Raw genomic sequence first — 19737 nt, 5'->3', positions numbered from 1 at the left:
ATGTGCTGGACAGCTGTTAGTTGGGGGGGGGGGGAGGCTGTTAATGCATGCCAATTAGCACGCATCACAGCAGAATCAATTAATCTAATTAGCATGCTCCAGCAGCTTCCACATCATGTGTAATCAGTGTTCCCATGCTTCAAAATGGCAGTGGCAGCATTTTAACTAAAGCTTGTCAAATGAGCTTTAGTTAAAGCACCCCTGCTGTCATTTTGAAGTGCAGGATGCTGAATACACAAGACACTGTGGGCGCTTTAATTAGAGCGGCTCCTGAGAACCACTTTAATTAAAGTGTCACCCGCCCACCCTGGAACACATGTAAAGATGCCTGTAGGCTCCCTTTGTATGTGCAGATAAAGGTGCAATGGGATCTAAACCGCATTTCCTGCCATGCCACATGGCAGGAGGCACAAGTGTAGGATTGCGCCTTAGATCCCATTGCACCTTATTGCCAGTGCAGGGGGAGCCTCATCCTGGGCTCTCCCTGCATTGGCAAGAAGCAAGTTCCCATGTCTGGGAGACCCACACATCCCAATTCGAGGGGCTACTAGCTGCAGGGGTGCCCCACGTGAAACCCCCAGGATGGGAGGATGCCATTGCAGAGATCTCCACCCTGGTGGTACAAGAAACCCCTGGGGATAGAAGATCATTGCAGGGCAATTCCCCCCACCCCCAGTAGTGCGGTCCTCCAGCTCCAGGGGTTTCCCCACACCCACAAGGCAGGGGTCATCACCGTGTGGTTATCCACAGGCCCTGGGAGTTTCACATACCCCTGAGCCCAAGGGATTGCAACAGCTGCAATCCCCAAGGTCCATGGGTTTCACATACCCTCAACCGTAGGGTCTGGAGGTTTCATGCACCCCAAGCCCTAGGGATCGCATCAGCTGCAATACCCATGGTCCTGGGGTTCCACACACCCCTGAGCCATAGGGATTGTGGCAGCTGTAATTCCCAAGGCCCAGAGGTTTTATGCTGGCCACAGTGCATCCATGAAGCTGGGAGCTCCATCAGCTGATGGGGCTCCAAGCTGCAGCCAGGGGTGACTGGTGCCTCCCAAGTGTGGGGGGACACAATTTGTGGGCGGGCCCGGGGGTAGGCCAAAAGCCCCATATCCACTCCTATACTTCTCTGCCACAGCTTAGTGTCTCCCCCCCCCCCCCAACACACCCCCAGCCCACACGACAAAAATCTGCCCCATCCTGAGCGGCGTCAAGTCAGGGGCCAATCTCAGGGGTGCACATGTTCCTCATGCCCCGCTGCCAGTCGCCTGTGGCTGCAGGGGAGACCCTGCTACATGAGCAAATTAAAACTTGATAGCAGCCAGCTATAAAGTCAATACACATTTTCAATGTTTAATTTTATAGGTGGTTGGAGCTTTTTATTGTATGATAGCTGCTTTACATGTGTGGCTAACCTCAAGGTAATTGCATAAATGATCAGTTAATTACACAATTAGCTGTAATGTGTAGAGGGGGCCCTAGACCAAGATCCTATTCCATTGTGAACGTATCTACATGTGACACTTAATGCACATTTAAAGGTAATATGTATTAAGGGCGCACGTCTATACATGCAATCCCTTAATGCTTATTAAAAATGGCAAATTTAGACTATTTGCACCTAAATTTGATACCTGAAGTCCACACACAGCGTTAATGCAATTTAACACCTGCACGTGTTGACACCTGCCTAAAACCACTTAATTTGCATTAAAGCTAATGAGCATTAAATTTAGGCGCACTTAAATGCACATGTAGACATGCCCTGTGTGTCCAAGTGGACTTAGATACCCAAGTGCAATTGTATTCCACTATTCGTTCCTGAAAAATCCAAACTACCTTTGTAACACACTGCCATTTTACCCTTAAGACTGAGTCGCAAAGAAGCAGCAAGGAGCGGGAGGGCCCACTCTTAACAGCTCTTCAGTTTCATATATTCAGTCTTTAAAACACAAATGGGCAGATTTATTACCTTTTAAATCAAGCAGGGTGGATTACGGTGACATATAAGCATCTAAGTGTACTTACATGCCTAATACAAAAAATAGAATTTGGGCCTTGGTGGATTTTCTGTGCCTACAGGGTTTTGCAATAGCTGAGCAGGGATACTACAGATGTCAGTAGCCCCTAAATATGATGCTTAGAGTTTGATCCATCAGTAGACTTATTTGCCTTATGAAACATTAAGGCTTGTGTGATAGAGGAGGTCAGGCTAGATGGGCACAACAGACCTCCCTGGCTTTTAAAGAAGGAATCTAGATTTCACAGTTTCAAGGCCTGCCTATCCAAATCCACCTGTTTGTTGCTGCAATACTGAATTGTAACCCAATGGCTAAAGAAAACTTTAGGCTGTAATTGGGGAAACATCTCTTTCTCAGTAAAACAGCAACCACATTCATGACAATGGACTACACCTGGCAATTGGAGATGTTGCTGTTTTCAAATGTCCTTGCCTTGCTTCTGCATTTAATCACCCATGTAGGCTGTGTATTGTCTCTGGATTTCTCCACTATGTACATTATCCCATAAACAGAATTCCATACTATCATCCCAAGTTTCTCACAGCCATTAAAAAAGCCATGACAAGAAATTACTCTTTTTATAATAATTGACAAATGTATGAACGAGTGTCTTTGGCAAATATATTTCCTGTCATTGACTAGGGCTGAAATTTTCAAATTACAGAGCAATGAAAATGCAGAAATGCACTGTAGTACTTAACAGTTTTTGGTAATAAATCTGCCCATTTGTGTTTTAAAGACTGAATATATAAAACTGAAGAGCTGTTAAGAGATTGTGCTTCCTAACTTGTATATTCAGGTCCTAGTTTTAGCAACACATCTAATAAGGATACAATGCCTTCTAACAACACTGAGTTGTTGTTGAATAGTTAACATGTGCTGTCAAATACTAATGACTCTAGGCAGCATACTTTGCTTTCATCTGTCATTATAATCAACCAACACGTAGCCACTGGATTATTAAAAGAATCTCCTCACAAGATTACTTGATATTCCTGAGGCTCTTTTTCATTCAAAGCATGTCCTTTTCTTCCAACATCAATATGCTACGTGCGAAGCAACAAAATCTTTTGGGCGTATATGTCCTACACCTAAATAAAAATACCTTCAAGGCTGTATATGATCCCTGATATTTAGGGGTTCTGGATCCTATTACTGAGGTTCTACCCACCATATACCTTCCCATTTCTTTGACTCTCTATAGCTAGTCTATCATATGTTCCTTTATTCTAATACTTCTCCTAGTCCTCCTTTGGCGTCTTTTTAGACCTGTCTCCCGCCACCACCTCCTCAACCTTTCTATTCAATATTCATCTGCCTCCTGCTTTTAAGTGATATGTTATGGGGACTCAGGGACTTAGAAGTCTCTTTGCATCATAAAGCCTACAAAATTTCAATCAGTCACTCTGAAGAGGCTGCCAGGCTTTCTTGGCCTCAGGTACAAGACAGCCAAAGCTAAATTGTATGGTAGGAGGACAAGAAACACAGGTAGGAGAAAATGCTGGAAAACAGTATGAGAGGGGGTCTGGGACTGCAGGTGAGAAGGGGAAGTAAGGCCAGTTCATAGAGTCTGGCAGAAGAAGGGTAAAAAAAGGAGAGAAAATAGATATGGATCATGTGGAACATATGGGACCTATGGCTAACACATACAATGTCACATGTTGGCATGTGGGTGCCTAAATCACCTGAATCAAAATAAACCACGTGGTAGCAACAAGATTAATAGGGGAAAACAGTATCTGGCAATGTACCAGAAGCAAGGAAAAGCAAAAATTCATGCAGGCAAATAGATGGGACCTAAAGGGGTATAAGGAATGAGCTAAAGAAGAGGTAGGGTCATGTATCAGTTGTACAGAATCAGTATCTAATTACATTGCTGATAAGAAGAAAGAAGAGAAGAGATAAAGCTCAACTTCAAGTCAAATAACCCTCCAAAACCCCCTAATTCTCTTATGTTCTATAAGCCAACTTGCATGTATTACTACAAGTGTGCCTGTTAAGTTGCATAACGAAAATTTTCTAACCTATTTATAAGTCTGTATTACCTAAATAAATTTTTAATATCTAAAAGGGCCAACCATCAAAGTTCCATTGTGTCTGTAATCTCTCTGAAGGAGAGATTCTTTCACTAGGTTTTGTATTGTGCCAGAGACTGGAAGAGGGGAGCAAAAGCAAATGGAAGAGATGTGACACAGTGGGTCTGAGCCATGCCTCCAGGCCCCGAACCCAGTGCATTTTCAGTATTAGGGAGGTAACAATTGGTCTTCTATTGCTTTTTCCAGTGCCTCAAAAGTAAGTTTCCCTTGCCTGTCTTAACAGACTGATCTTCCATGCTGTCCATGCAGGATCATTTCCTGAGAGTTTAGAAGCTAACCAGCCCCTGTTCTGTTCAAGCATTTGGGTAAGCATCTCTCAGAAGGAAACCAAAATAGCATGGGCCCTGGATGAATCTCTTTTTCCTCAGGACAAATGGATCTTACTGGAAGCTTCCTTAATGAAGGAACTTTTTGAGCAAGAAACACATTCACTAAGATCAATCAATAAGATAGAAGGGTTAGGCTGTGCAGTGACTAATGAGCATCCTTAAAAGCTTTACTTGAGACGCATGCCAGCATTATGATAGCAATGATAGACACTTTAGACTATGTGGGTCAAAGCACAGAAACTCACTGGCTGAAGTAATGATAGTACAAACAACATATTGCCTCCATAGAAGGCTAACACATAATGTTTTTGGTTTTTTTATTATTATTAAAAAGCCAAAAGTTTCTGAAAAGCTGTTTTTCAGCTGCTACAAAGGGAAAAAGTTTTAGGAATGAGCTATAAATATTAAATGAACAAATGTTCCAGATCAAGGCAAGGGTCCTGAACACCAAATAAATTGAGATCATGACAGAGGAAGAATGATATGCATCAGAAATACTAAGATCTAAATCATTTCACTCATGCAGAGTTGAAGCAAATAGGTTTTCAAATAAGCAGTTGGGGAGGGGACAATGAGGAGGGGTAGAATACTTCTGTTAGGCTACAGAATGGCGGAATACTCCAGGGTAATAGATCCAGCAGTCAGAGAGCTCTTGGCAACATCTTCATACCTTTCCCAGTCTGCCCAGACCAATGCTGCCTACCCATTCCTTTTGGTACCATGGACAGCACCCCTCCAAGGCTCTGCTACTGAGATTGGCTTTTCTGTGCATATTGTCTGTGTCCTGGCCCTAGTCCTACTGCATTTGGGACTGTTCCTATTCTAACTCATTTTTTAGCCTTGATGGATGGCAAGGTACAAGACCTTAAATCTGCTTCCTATATTGGGACTATCGCTTCCTATGTCTCTGGTAAAAGGAAGCTGTAGGGGAGAGAGAACCTGAAAAAACAAAATTCACCCCTTAGTTGTTTGAAGTTAATCAGGTTTGGAAAGTTAGAATTTGAAGCAAAGAGAGGTTACCAAGTATAGAGAAGGTGAAAGAAATAAAGCAGACTCATGAATGTGGATCAACCACATGGATCTCTCTACTGCATGGGGCATACCTGATGGGCTTAAGATAAGCAGCTCTTTCCCATTTGCTACTGTATTTCAATCACCTAATTCCCTTTCTAAATCCTGACAAAGAAAAGCACAACAATGGATCTGAGCACATAAATGAAACACAAACCTACCTCTGATACAGACTCACTTGCCTAGTCTCTGCCTTAGTTTCCTCATCCTTAAAACTGGAATACCAGATCAAACCATAAAGGGCTATGTTGAGAATGCACTTTCACATGAATGCATTGACTTAGTTAGCGTTCTCATCAGGTGTTTTATTCTATATTGCATTATCCTTTTAAAGTGATATCCACAGCTTTAACTGGACTAATATAAGAATAGAATTACCCTATAATTAATGTAAAACATTTGCCAACCTCATTCCAATGTTTAGTACACACACAGACAGACACACACAATGCCAGAGAATCACAACACATGTTAAAAGTCAAAGAACTAAGAGAAGCTTTGAATAAGCTGTGTGTTGGAAGTGTGGGAGCTCATTAAAAAAGCACTGCAGAAGAATGCTTGAGGCAAATGCCATTCAACTTTGTTCTACTCTGAAGTTATGTAATCGTCACAGCCAGTCATAAGGGAACAGGCTCTCCATATAGGAAGGAATCAGTTTCTGATTCTTAAGCTCACTGCTGTTCAGCCTTCTAGAAAGTTATTCACCACATAGGCTCCATGAGTTTAAAGAAGCTTCTTAGTTCTGAAAAACATTTCTTATAAAGCTAGGGCTTGATACTGCTAGCTGTCAAACACCTTCCAGTGCCACTAAAACCAGGAGAGCTGGGGTCCCTGACCACCTAAAAAGGCCAGACCATCTAGACATGAAGCAAGCCAACTATAAAATAATCCAAGGCTTTGTAGTCAATGAGACATAGGTAGCCATGTTGGTCTGAAGGCAAGCAGAAGGCAGGGTAGGTTTGCACCTAATAGGGTGCATCTATACAAGATGCTTTACTGTGCACTAAACCTAATTATTGCACAGTAAACCTCACCATCTACATGTGATGACCCTTACTGCACAGTAATTTCTTCTACTTAGCAGTTAACCTGCTACCTGAAAAATCAAGTAGCAAATTAACTACTGAGCAAGTATTGTGCAGTACACCATGTGCGGATGGCCAGCTGGGAGCAAATTTGCTCCCAGTCAGCCAGGGGCAGAAGATTGCTCCCTGCCCCCAGGAGCTGCCTGCTGCAGGGGGAAGCTCCACCACTGGAGCCCAGGCAGGGACAATGTCCCTTTGCTCCAGTAGCAGGGAGCTCCCAGCTCCTGCTCCGCAATAGCAGAGGGGTGACTGGGAACAAGCTCTGTCCTGTTTTGGGCAGTCCCCAGCCAGCTCTGGGCTGCACATGCAGACTTATGCACACAACCCAGGGCTGGCCAGGAACTCTCCCAGTCAGGGACAGATCCAGCACTGTGCCCTGATTGGGCAATTGAGGTGTTTGGAAAGAGCTGTAGGGGAGGGGCAGGTCCCAGCCCCCTGCCCCAATCCCCCCCATGGAGCTTGCAGTATCTGGACAGAGAAATCCCTGCTCAACCAGGGGCTCACTGCCAGCTGCCCCACTGGTGCTAGAGCTTCACCTGGCTGCTGCAGGAGGCTGGTGCAGAGGAGGAGGGGATGGGAGCAGACTGCTGCCAGGAGCAGCAAATCTTCTCCCCAATCCCTGCAAGTGTAGACGCCTGCCTAGGGTGGGTATACTCTAGAATAATCCCAGCCAGCAGCATTTGCACATGTAGATGGAGAGATGGAGAGAGAGAGAGAGAGAGAGGGAATAAAGCTTTTTTGACCTGGAGTTCCTTTCATCAGATGCTATGAAAGGACATACACAGAGCAATATATAGAATGGAGAGAATGATTTCAATACAAGGGGCAGGAAGGAAGGGGGAGAGAACTTCTCTCAAGCAACAGGCCACTTAAATTCCATTCTCATGGACATACCAGACTGTGCAATGAACCCAGAAGCCTGCTGTGACCCCACACAAATATAGACTGCAACATCACTGGATTGAATAACACGGATTTTAACATCCAAGGTTCCCTTCATCTGCAACTGTGCCAATATCACATATACCAACACCATCTCATACTGCCCCTCTGCTATCTATGTTGGACAGTGAAGGCTTTCCCTACCTGTAAGAATGAACAAACACAAATCTGGCATCAGCTCGAGAAAGACACACAAGCAGTGGAAGAACACTTTAACCTTCCATTGCTGGCCTCAGGGTAGCTATTCTCAGATAGAAAACATTTAAAGCCTTTAAAACTTGAATGGGATACTGCAGAACAAGAAATCATCCACAGACTGAATTATATTGTGTGCTTTAAACAGGGACTAAGGATTCTTATCCCATTACCTGGATTACCTTGTGTGACTCCTTTGTTCTTACCGGTTGTTTGTTTGCCTCTCCCAGCACTGCCCCTTCTCCCTTTCCCTTCCTGCCTTTTGTATCTGAAGTAAGTTCCAGCTCATAAAAGCTTATGCTATATATAGCTCTAATTTACTTAGTCTATGAGGTGCAAATTTATCTTGCCTTCTTTGTAGCCAGTAATATTCAGTGTTTTATAAAACCCAACCTTCTTTTCACAGACATCAACAGAAATGTTGCCATTGGCTGAAATACGGTAGAATCCAGACAATTGAAAGGGGTTTTCTTCTTTTATTATTAACCCTTTCTGTCCATCACCAATCACTGAAGATGAGATTCACCCCAATGCAGCTCCAATGAAGCCTATATTAATGACAGTTACATTTCAACTGAAGTGCTTACACTCCACCTGATTATGCCTACAAAGACTGAATGCAAAATGCTACAAAGGATGGCACAGTGATGTTATACACTGGTGTAAATTATTACACAAGACAGTGGAGAAGCTGGCCCTAGGAGAGTAGATCCCAATACTGGATCTGAACATCTTTTCAAAAAGAAATTTCATAAGTCATAGCTATAAAAAAACTCCATGCTCATTCATTCTGAAGGACATGGACCCTTCTTGGTAGGGTAACCTTTCTTTTATTGCTTTTTCTTTGGTATCTTCCCCCTCCCCCCCACTTTAATCTCTTTGTCCACAACACAGTTCCAGATCTAGTTGCATTCTTTCTACTAGACACAAAGCCTACCATGCAGGCAGAGGTGTAAGAATGCAGCTAGGCACCTGGGACAGCTGTGACACTTGGGAGCAGTGGCAACTTCCAACTACTACTGTGTTGCTAGCACAATCATGTGGCAGTGGTTTCTTTCTACTCCCCTCTCCCCACCCCCATGTTGTTTCCCCCAGAGTCAGTGTCTCAGTTGCCCTACCCTAATTACAGCACTGCATGTCAGAATCCAAATGCTGAATCCCACAGAGTCTTCACTTGCTGGTGCTTGACAAACTCTCTAAATGCACACTTCAGTTGTGCACCCAATACCTGCCACCTCTGCTGGCAGTGGACTTAAAGAGGTCCTTGAAACTCGTGCCACTTCCCCAAGTCTCCTCGGTAACTCTTGAAAGGTCCTCACAAACTCAAAGATGTAACCTTTCTGGTTTAATTTTGTCTTTAAGTATATGATGATATAACATGCATACGACACACACAAATAGGTTTTGTACGGGGTTTCCAAATACAACTACTCTTGAATTAAAATAAATCAATCAAACACAGGAGAACAGATTCAGACCAAAATAGTAAGCCCTTCTTCTGTTTCATTCTCCGAGTTGAGGTCAGGATTCTCCATCTGCCCAGGATTCTGTCTCCCTTTGCTCCAGATCTGTTTGCTTTGACCTTAGCTGGCTCTGCAATTAAATTGAATCCCACCTGCTACAGAATTTCTGCTCTTCTGCCCCAAGCTTCTTGTGTGCCTCTGTGACTCTGTGTATGTTACTTATGTATACATCAATGTTTTTGGATCCATTTCTGGTCATTTTCCACTACTCCAGCTCCCACTCCCCCCACAGCTCACTTCAGACAAATCAGGTCATATTTTTCTTTCCAACTCAAGCATATCCATCATTCAATAATTAGAAAATGTTGCATGAGGTTAGCTAGAGTCCACTGTCCCTCGTATGGTGGTTATGTGCTGGGAGCTTTGTCAGAAAGTAATGGATGCTACATAGCTGTATTTTCTAATGTATTTCATTAAAACAAAAACCACCCCCTGGAATTTGTAACTTGTACTTAGACTCATACCTACAATCACAGCAATAAGGAATAATTCACCTTACTTCTCATTTTTAGCAGATTTACTGCAGAACCCTCTTTTCTTGAAACATGAACCCTGTCTAATTTCTTTTTCTTTCTTTCACCAGTCTACAGTTAGCAGAAAAGTATTTTCTCTGCTCTCAAACCCTACCTTTAGAGTATGGCACTGGATCAAAGCTTGCCACAAAAGTAACAAAAGAGCGATAAAATGCTGAGTGGATTTGATTTTAAAACTTAGGTCAGAACACCAGAATTCTGGCTCTTTCTGAAGCTCTAGGGCAATTTCAACAACTACCTTCAAAAAAAGAAAGCTTTCTGTACATTATTGTCTGTTGTCAATTTGTGACCATACCACTCACAGAGGTCCCTGGGAAATCCATGCACTTGGAGCTTGATTCCTTAGAAGTTCTGAGCACTGGGCTCCAGGCTAATAAATGCCACCTCTGAACATCTGGTTCTAAAGACTCTAGTGGACAGAGTCACAACTTATTGCACACATATAACTTCACCAATCTGAACTCAGTAGCACACATCCCTCCCAGGTAACACGCCAAACTGTGCACTGCCATCTGACAGAACCCACAACTAACTCATTTCAGTGCAAACAAAGGGCCAGCTCCTTCACTAGTGTAAAACAACTTGGATCCAATGAGATCAGTGCATCTAACCCAGTTTATACCAGCTATGGAACTGCCCACAGATATCCCAAATGTTCTGCAACTTTGCATTACCTTGTCTTCTGCACTCTTTGAAGACATGATCAACAGAAGAATCCCATTAACTTCACTGAGCCTTGGATCAAACACTAAAAAAGAACTATCCATGCTGCCATACAAAGCCAGACAGAGGGCAGGTAAGAATTTCAGCTCACTATTCATTCAGGATTTACTAAACTTTCCAGATTTTTATCCTAAGTTGTTTTTTTTAATATCAAAATCAGGATTTTATTATAGAGCTTTCATTATGACTATATGCATTTCAAGTACTTGCATAATAAAATGCCACTTTGCTTGACCCTAAACTAATTGCAAAATTACACTCGTCATAGCTAAGAGAATTGTTTTTAAAAGCGTTCCTATTAAAAACCACTGCATTTGTTTCTACTAATTTATAAACACATCAAGCGCATAACATTTTTCCTGAGGGAAAAATATACATACATAAAAATATTAATAGAAAAATAAATAATCATATTTCAAAAGCTGACTTCTGCACATTGAATTCTCTCAGAATATGCAGCTTGCACACTTCATCAGATGGATCACAACCTTATTCATTCAAACTTGGAAAATAGACTGAAAAAGCAGAAGAGTGTGTTTTTTCCCCCAATCAATGGAAGAGAGAGGTATGTGAAAGGAGATCTATTTGTTCTAAAGTCAGAAAACAAAAGAACCCAGCAGTTCACAAACAAAAAAATAAAGCTTTGGTTACGTTAATTCAAAACACCTTTTGATGAGAAAAAAAAGTTTTTGTCACATACTTCAAATGCTTGCATTTAATTAAAAACAAATTTCAAATGCTTTTTGTATGAATTTTTATTTACTTCTCACTTTATCCCAATGACATTTGACACAAATCATGATTGAAAGTTTAATATTTAAAAATGGTGACATGCATTTCTTTTCCTATCAAAATATGAAAATTAAGATTCTCAAAAGTATGTTAAGCTAGATAACTGATTAAATAAATGTGTACAGATGTAGTGCACCTTCCTGGTCTTGCCAAACTGTAAGCAAAGGAGGGCCTTATTTCACCTTATACAGTGAGCCACACAAACATTGATCAGTGTTAGTGCTAGCTCCAGTCTGGAACAGTCAGATGTTCAGGCCAGCCGGGGGGGGGGGGGGGGGGGCCTGGAGGACTGAGAGGTCAGAATCCTCCTCCCTACCACCATTTTGGGTTTCCCCCACCCCCTGAGACTTCCCTAGTTCCTCCCCATGCCCAGGGCTTCCCCCACCCCCCAGCCAACCCCTGAGCTCTTGCACTTACTTGTGGCTGTCTGTCTCAAGGGGGCAGGCACAGAAGGGTTAACTTGTGTGCCTGGCCCCCACCACCACTGCTGGGCTGCTGCGCCTCTCTGGGCTGAGCCCACCCAGACAGCAGCAACTGTGGCTAGTGGCCACAGCCAAGCAGGCAGGTTGACACTTATTTGCCAGCTCCCCCAGGACAGACAGTGTGGGCAGCCACAAGTAAGTGGAGAGAGAGGTAGGGAGCATAGGCGACACATGGGGGGGCACAGGGGGGCACGTGCCCCACCTGAGATTGGCCGCTACTAAAGCCGCCACTGGCTTCTGCGGGCGGTCACTGTCCCCGCTGCCGACGTGGCCACCGGTGGCTGTGGGCAGTTCCCGTTCGCTGCCACCGACAGTATGGACGGTGGCTGCAAGCAGTCCTCACTCTCTGCCCATCACTTGCCACCCCCCCACCTCACCAACACTGCCATGGCCACCTGCGGGCAGTACCCACTTGGCCCACCCTTGCCACTGATGTCACCACAGCCGCCTGTGGGCAGTCCCCGCTACCCACCACCATGCTCCCACCTCCAACACCACCGCTGCTGCCTGCGGGTGGTTGCCATGCCCCCCAGCCTCAGAAGGCACGCATCGTTCCTGGTGTGGGGGGCTGTGAATGGGGATCTGGGGTGGTGGGAAGTGTGCGGGAGGGCAGTGAGCCCAATCCAGGCCAGCAGAGAAGGTGTGGCAGGCAGGGTGTTTACAGTAAAGTGTATTCTAGAGTGGCTACACTTTAGTGTATTAGGAATTGGGTAACATGGATCAGAGATAATCCTACCCTGGAGTGGCATCATTTTAAGCCACCAAATGAGTGCTTACTACTAGTTTTAGGTATTAATGTGCACACAATACAGAGGTTAAGAACTCCAGGGGCTGCCTAAAATTACTGTGTAACAAGACCCAAAGATTATTTCATGTGTAGATCAACTTGTTTGGACACTAGTCAATGAGAATCAACATTGCATTATGAAAATTACAGAATAATACAAGGATGAGACAAGGTTAAAATTGACTAGTTAAATCTTGCAGATTTAAATCATAACTCAAATTGGCAATTTAAAAGTCAAACCAACCTCAGACCCTATCCTTACCACTGTCACATAATAAGTCCTCATTATCTACGTTCTAGTATGTGCTACTAATATTTAAGGGAGCTTGATAGCCCCTCCAACCCAAAAATCTACTTCCCACTGGAGGCATAGTGTATGGGCAGGCAACTCACTTGGCCTCTCTTGGCCTTCTACTCATCTTGACCTCTAGGTAGAGTTTCTGTGCTACTCTTTGCACAATGCATCAGAGTAGGTCTAGTCTCCATGTAACTTCCTCAAGCTCACCCCAACACCAATCTTTCCACCACTTGACATTATTGACTTATTGCAAACATTAAGATCAAGCTTTGATGCTTCAAGCATTGAGAAATCTGTTGCAAAACATATATGTAATAACTAGCTAATTGCCCGTGAAGAATGACAGATTTGAGGGAGTGTTTACATAGCCCCCCCCCCCCTTTGCCCTCTGCTCACCCTTCAGGGCCAGCCATGTAAAGACTCCCTCCACCGCCTCCTCCTTCTCCAGCCTCCAGTGCAGGGGCTCCTTCCCCACACCTGCTTCTACTTCGCACCAGGACTTCCCCTCCCCCCCCACTCCCCTCCTTCCCTCCTGCCTCCCCCTTCCTGCCAGCTGTTGTCAGGGCTGGGGGGGGCACCACCGTGACAACAGCCCTTACAACAGCTGCCACCATGACCCCTGCCTTCACCTCCCCCCACCCCACACCCACCTGGGCCCACAAAGCCTCCTCCCTCCCCACCACCTCCCCTTCCCTCCCTCCCTTCTTGCTGCCCAGCCCTGACAACAGCCACCATCATGACCCCCCCCACTTTGCCTCCTCCTACCCTGCTCCTCTCCCTCCCTGCCAGCTGTTCTGGGAGATATTGGGGACAGGCGGCAATGTGGCACAGCCATCATGACCGCCTCCCCCTTTGCCCTCAGGCAGGGAGGCATGGGGAAGCCCCACTGCTCAGGAGGTCGGGGCATGTTTACCACCACCACAAACTTCCCCAGCAGTGGTTCAAACTTTGGCCTGCGCAGCCAATTGCTGCCTGCCCTCTTGGCAATAAAATAGCAGTTGGCCAAAAGCACTGTGGATAGACAGGCACACAGACAGATAGATGAAGCCCTTTATATATACAGAACGTTACCTATAAAAGATTTATAAATGTCATATACCAAGGTGCTCAAATGCAGAATCAGTGGTCTGAGGTCTTATGAAATAAAATATGTGAATTTATTTATTCTTTTATACTCTTATCAGACTGGGACAGAGCTCACAATCCTATAATCTACTGCAGCTGACTGCATCAAAACTCTCTGCTTGCAAGGGAAGAAAGTAGTGCTCCATTGTCTTTTGCTTTGGGCATCAGGGGCTGGTTTCTGCTTGAGGAAGAGCTGAACTCTGAACCTGACCAATAAAAAGCTCCTTTTCAAATGCATTTGCTGTAGAGCAAAACTTGTCTTAAGCACCCAACAAAAAGAAAAACAGAAGCCTATTTGTTTAGAATAACATAGGTGTGTAACAAGTAAAATCATATTGTACTGTAACTTTGGGTTCTTTCTATTGTTGCTTCAGGAAAACACTGCACAACAGAAAGGTCTCCTACTGCAAGATATGCTGTATCTCTAATGAGCTATATAGAGCAGGCTTAAAATGTCTCTGTACTCCAACTGCCCCAAATGTTCTTACTAGTGCACAGCTGGGTGTTGGAGATGTACTTAGAACTGTAGAATCACAGAAAATTAGGGTTGGAAGAGACCTCGAGAGGTAATTTAGTCCAACCCCCTGCTCAAAGCAGGACCATCCCAAACTATATCATCCCAGCCAAGGTTTTGTCTAGCTAGGTCTTAATAAGCTCCAAGGATGGAGATTCCATAGCTTCTCTGGGTAACCTGTTCCAGTGCTTTATCTAACCTGCTTTACTTCAGGTTGGAGGGAAGGAATATTTCCCCTCACTATTACGAGAAGCAGCAGAGCCCCTCTGTATGGTACAGCAGATTTGACTAGCTTCTGGCTATAGAAAAATGTAACTTTCAGCCACTTTAAAAAGGGAGGAAAGCCGCCACTCAAAAGCATGCATCAGCTATTCCATCAGCATGCTCTTATACTGACACGAGCTAAATCACTGTAACTTTAACCCTGGATGAAATGGGGTCCAAGCTGCAATGGTTTTGCTACACTTTAATCATTACAGGAGGTTGCAGACCTAACACTTACAGGGTAACACCTTATACTGGTATAATTTTATGTAGATACAAACGTTACATCTATCAGCATCATACCCACACTCCTCTTCATGAGAGTGGCAGGGAATACCCAATAGAGCCACACAGTGGTGCTTTCACTGGCCTAACCCTGTCTCCATCTTGTGTCCTGTTAGTGTACAAGTTACTCAGAGTTGGAATATGTAGTTCATAAAGAGCACTGACCCTCTGTGCAGGCTTTCCAAATGTTGTTTTCCCTTTTGGATTTAAACAGATTGATAAATGTATCAATGTCAAATTATACTGATATAAAGCTCTTATGTTGTAAGGTTACATCTGCAACCTCCTACAGTGACACTAGTATAGCAAAACCATTGCAATTCTAACCCTGATTCATTGAGGGTCAAAGGTAGAGTGGTTTAGCTAACCTGTACAGCAACAGGGGCTTGTAGATATAACAATTACATTGTAAAAGGTGATGCACAATGTCAAGGGGCAGCTCTCCCTCCCTTTAAAGCAGTTTAAATGGTATATTTGTCCACAGACATGTGTTCCTAACTTTGGTGAAAGCCATGCACTCATGGAAAGGGGGGTGAGGGGGAAGAGGGGGGGGAGTCAAGTTCTTCCCAGAATAACTTATGCATTTACAAGGAAGAAGTGCCAAGAAGTTTGTTTTCTTTTCAGAAAGCATGCACATCTTCCATACCACCCATTACCCCTAATGTAGCTTGTATGTCTGCAATGAAAAGAAAAATTGATTATCCTTCCCTGCCAACCCTGGAGATTTACACCTTCAGCAGCTTCTAACAATAGCAACATCACAGACTGATCAATAGTATTTAGAACTCTACAGTAGATTGGGGGAGGGGTTCTCTCTCTCTCTTTACAACTTAATTTTAAAGAAAGTTTAAAATGAAGGCAAAAGTCTTTTTGGTGACTATCACAAATTTACCACCCTTTCTCTCAAACCAATAAAGCAGGTTTGGGAATGACCCCCACTGAGGGGCCTGAAGGCAAATGATTAAACAGCTGCTTTCCTGGACAAGAGTTTAATTATTGTAATCAAAACCATAATTTCTTTAAGATTGTAAATATAGCAATAAAACATTGTCCATTTGATCAATCCTTCTCTTTCTCTCTCTTTCATTCTAATTGTAGGAAAATGTGGATTTGGGGGTATTTTAAAAAGTGAATTTGAGGTGCTGCTTCAGCAGTTTCATAGATTCATAGATGTTAGAGTTAGAAGGGACCCCAATAGATCATCGAGTCCGACCCCCTGCCTAGGAAGGAAAGTGTGCTGAGTTCAGATGACCCCAGCCAGATTCCTATCTAACCTCCTCTTGAAGACCCCCAGGGTAGGGGAGAGCACCACCTCCCTTGGGAGCCCATTCCAGATTTTGGCCACTCTAACTGTGAAGAAGTTCTTCCTAATGTCCAGTCTAAATCTGCTCTCTGCTAGTTTATGGCCATTATTTCTTGTGACCCCCAGGGGCGCCTTGGTGAGTAGAGCCTCACCAATTCCCTTCTGCGCTCCCATGATGAATTTATAGGCAGCCACAAGGTCGCCTCTCAACCTTCTCTTGCGGAGGCTGAAAAGGTCCAGGTGCCCTAGTCTCTCCTCGTAGGGCTTGGCCTGCAAGCCCTTAACCATACAAGTGGCCCTTCTCTGGACCCTCTCCAGGTTATCCACACCCCTCTTGAAGTGCGGCACCCAAAACTGCGCACAGTATTCCAACTGCGGTCTGACCAGTGTCCGATAGAGGGAAAGTATTACCTCCCTGGTTCTGTTTGTCATGCATTTGCTGATGCAGAATAAACTGCAGTTAGCTTTGCTGGTGACTTTGTCACACTGACAACTCATGTTCATCTTGGAGTCCACTAGGACTCCGAGATCCCTTTTCACTTCCGTGCTGCCAAGCAGGTCATTTCCTAGGCAGTAGGTGTTTAGATATTTTTCCTCCCTAGGTGCAGCACTTTGCATTTCTCCTTGTAAAATCGCATTCTATTGTTTTCTGCCCATATGTCCAACCTGTCCAGGTCTGCTTGTAGATGTTTCCTGACCTCTGGTGTGTCCATTTCTCCCCACAGTTTTGTATCATCCGCAAACTTGGACAGAGTACACTTCACTCCCTCATCCAAGTCACTGATGAAGACATTGAAGAGTATCGGTCCAAGGACCGAGCCCTGCGGGACCCCACTGCCCACGCCCTTCCAGGTCGATACCGACCCATCCACCATCAGTTTAGCTGACACAAAGGGCTAGTGTCCCCAGATACCAAGTGGCCAGGCCTCTGATGATCCTGAGGGCAAGTAGCCCTGAGCTGCTGGCCAGGGCAGGTTTTTATACTGCTGGGGCCAGCACAGGTGCTGGCCCTGGGCTCTAGCTCCCCCTGGCTACAGATCAGGGAGGAGCCAGGCAGAGTTATTTTGCCCCTAGCAGCACAATTCGCTCCACAACAAATTGCATGTCCCAGCACATACGTTTGCATGTATGGACGTGCCCAGCTAGTGTCTATGTTACACAGAACATTCTGTTTTTAATGAAGCTGTAGCAGGGCACTAAGGTGCCTGCTACTGAGAGAGCCAGGATAATCCCTCAGGTGCCAGTTGCTGAGGCAACTAGTGGGGAATAATGACCCACACCTGCCGAGCCAGCTGATGAGAAGGGGCAGGGCCTGGCTCCTATATAAAGCATAGCCAGGAGGCCAGAGGCAGTGTCCTATCAGCAGCTAAGGATGAAGGAGTTCCCTGCCAGAAAAGAGAGAAGCCTGAATGCCAGAGCAGTGTTGGTCACCGCGGTAGGATAGAAAACCTGGTAGGCCTGAGCATAGTTATAGCTAGTGGCTTATTTTTAAATTGTTGCCAAGAGGCTGGTGTTTATGTTACTGTGTATGTTTGTTATTGATTACACCGGTGGTTTGGGTGAGGCTATAAGGGGATGGAGGAGGCCTCATAGAGGGACTCACGGTAGTGTGAGGACCCCAGCCCCAGTGAGGACACAGTGTTTGTGGTGTACAGACCCCAGCTCCAGAGAGGGGCAGCTGAGAAACCCCAAAAGAGGGGGTAGTGGTACGATGAGCCCGGAGAGAGGGCCGCATGGCCGAGAAGGCCCCAGAGAGAGACAGGGCCACGAAGGGCCCGAGTGCCAGAGGGGGTGTAGACCCAGACAGAACATCATCTTTTCCATCTGCGAGGCTTGGGGCGTGGTATTGGGGTGGTAGGAGCCACGGATAGCCCATAGGCCTGGGGGCGTACGGAACACCTGGGACAAGAGAACCATGACCAAGAAAAAGGAAGGCAGCCTCCCTATAAAAATAAATAAAATCAAAGACGTGGTGGGCAAGAATCAGAGGGTGCAAGACGACAGCTTGGCATGGTAAAGGAGGCGACAGGGGAGAGCACGGCGACCCTGACGTCCCTCCTGTTACAGAAGCTATGCCAGAAAACTAAATTATTTCTGCTGCATATATTTGATTTTGGTGTGGCATCATAGCTGTTGGGGCTGAGGGGGAATCGAGGATCAGGAGGCCTCGGGAACGCTAGCTGGGGTTGCGGCTGCGATCCCGTGACGGGAAGGTGGGTACTCTCTATCACCAGAGCGGAATTAGGCACAAACGAGACACATATCAATTGGAAAACAGAGGTAGCTTTACTTACACTGTAGAGTCGTATACAGCGCAGGCAATCGTAGTTGCAACAATTCTATTTTCTAATCAGTAATCGAGGAGGTCTTGTAGACCGGGTAGCTTGGGTCTAACTCGGGCATGCAACACGGAGGATACGTCGCAAGGCTTCGCCGACGGGGAGTCGTTGGCAGGTGATCAAACTGCTGGAGTTCCACTCCAGGGGGAATTGCAGAGTTCTCCAACTAGGGTGGAAACGCCCCTTACCTTTTATACGGCTAGCGAGCCAATTGCCAGCCGCCACGTGGGAATAATTTAGCATCAGCCAATCACATTATGCAAATCTGCATTTTATCGGCGGGAACTCTATCCACACCGGAACTCTTCACCATGCCGAGACTTCCCCTGCCTTACCATGCCACCTTGTGCTAGAAAGTTCCACTGTGTCAAGGCACTAACTCAAATCAGCTCTGACATGCCCCCTTGCCGAAGACACAGTTGGGACTTGAAGCACGTGCACACCATCCAAGTTATCGCTCCTTTTTAAAAAGTATACAATGACAGTAGTTCGTTCTCTACGGACTGAACCAAATAATAACCAACACACATACACACACATACACATCAATATAATGGTTACAAAGAGTTCAATGACGAGGAGTTCAATAGGTGTCATGGCGGAATCACACATCAGACAACCTCTGCGTCTCTTTCTCTCTCTGGATCCGCTTCTGACATGTATCTCGAACCTCGGGTAACAACTGTAGAAAAAGGAATTCTTAGACACTGTTAATCAACTTATATAACACTATGCATATGGAGAGGTAATCAAATCTCTTTTTTGGTTCCCCACTCTCCTTCAAGCACGTGACACAGGTGCTTGAACTTGACTCAGCTCCGGATGGCTCTTGCACGCCCCCAAGTGCACCGTCACGAATGACGCCTAACACAATGAGGACGCTCTGGAGTCACCGTCTAGATCCTTCGGATACTGGAAACCCAACTCAAGGGCCAACTGCCATTGACCCTCATCTCCCAGGATCCGCAGCTGTTGCTTCGTGAGTCTGAAGTGGTGCAATAGGAAACCAAACATAATCCTCTCCTCTTTCG

General features: G+C 45.1%; 1 protein-coding gene across 1 annotated transcript in view; it reads right to left on the bottom strand.

Moving 5' to 3' along the window:
• Positions 1 to 19303, bottom strand: part of KCNH1 (potassium voltage-gated channel subfamily H member 1) — a 46548-nt gene extending 27245 nt beyond the window's left edge. Inside the window, exon 1 of the mRNA XM_059724255.1 lies at positions 19249 to 19303. Coding sequence (XP_059580238.1) covers positions 19249 to 19303 — 55 coding nt within the window. The remainder of the gene's footprint in view (positions 1 to 19248) is intronic.
• Between the last annotated feature and the right edge of the window lie 434 nt (positions 19304 to 19737).

The sequence above is a fragment of the Alligator mississippiensis genome, chromosome 1 (genome assembly GCF_030867095.1).
Source record: "Alligator mississippiensis isolate rAllMis1 chromosome 1, rAllMis1, whole genome shotgun sequence".
In the NCBI taxonomy this organism is placed as follows: Eukaryota; Metazoa; Chordata; order Crocodylia; family Alligatoridae; genus Alligator; species Alligator mississippiensis.
Note: the sequence above shows the minus strand (reverse complement) of the source record. Positions and strands in the feature narration are given on the sequence as shown.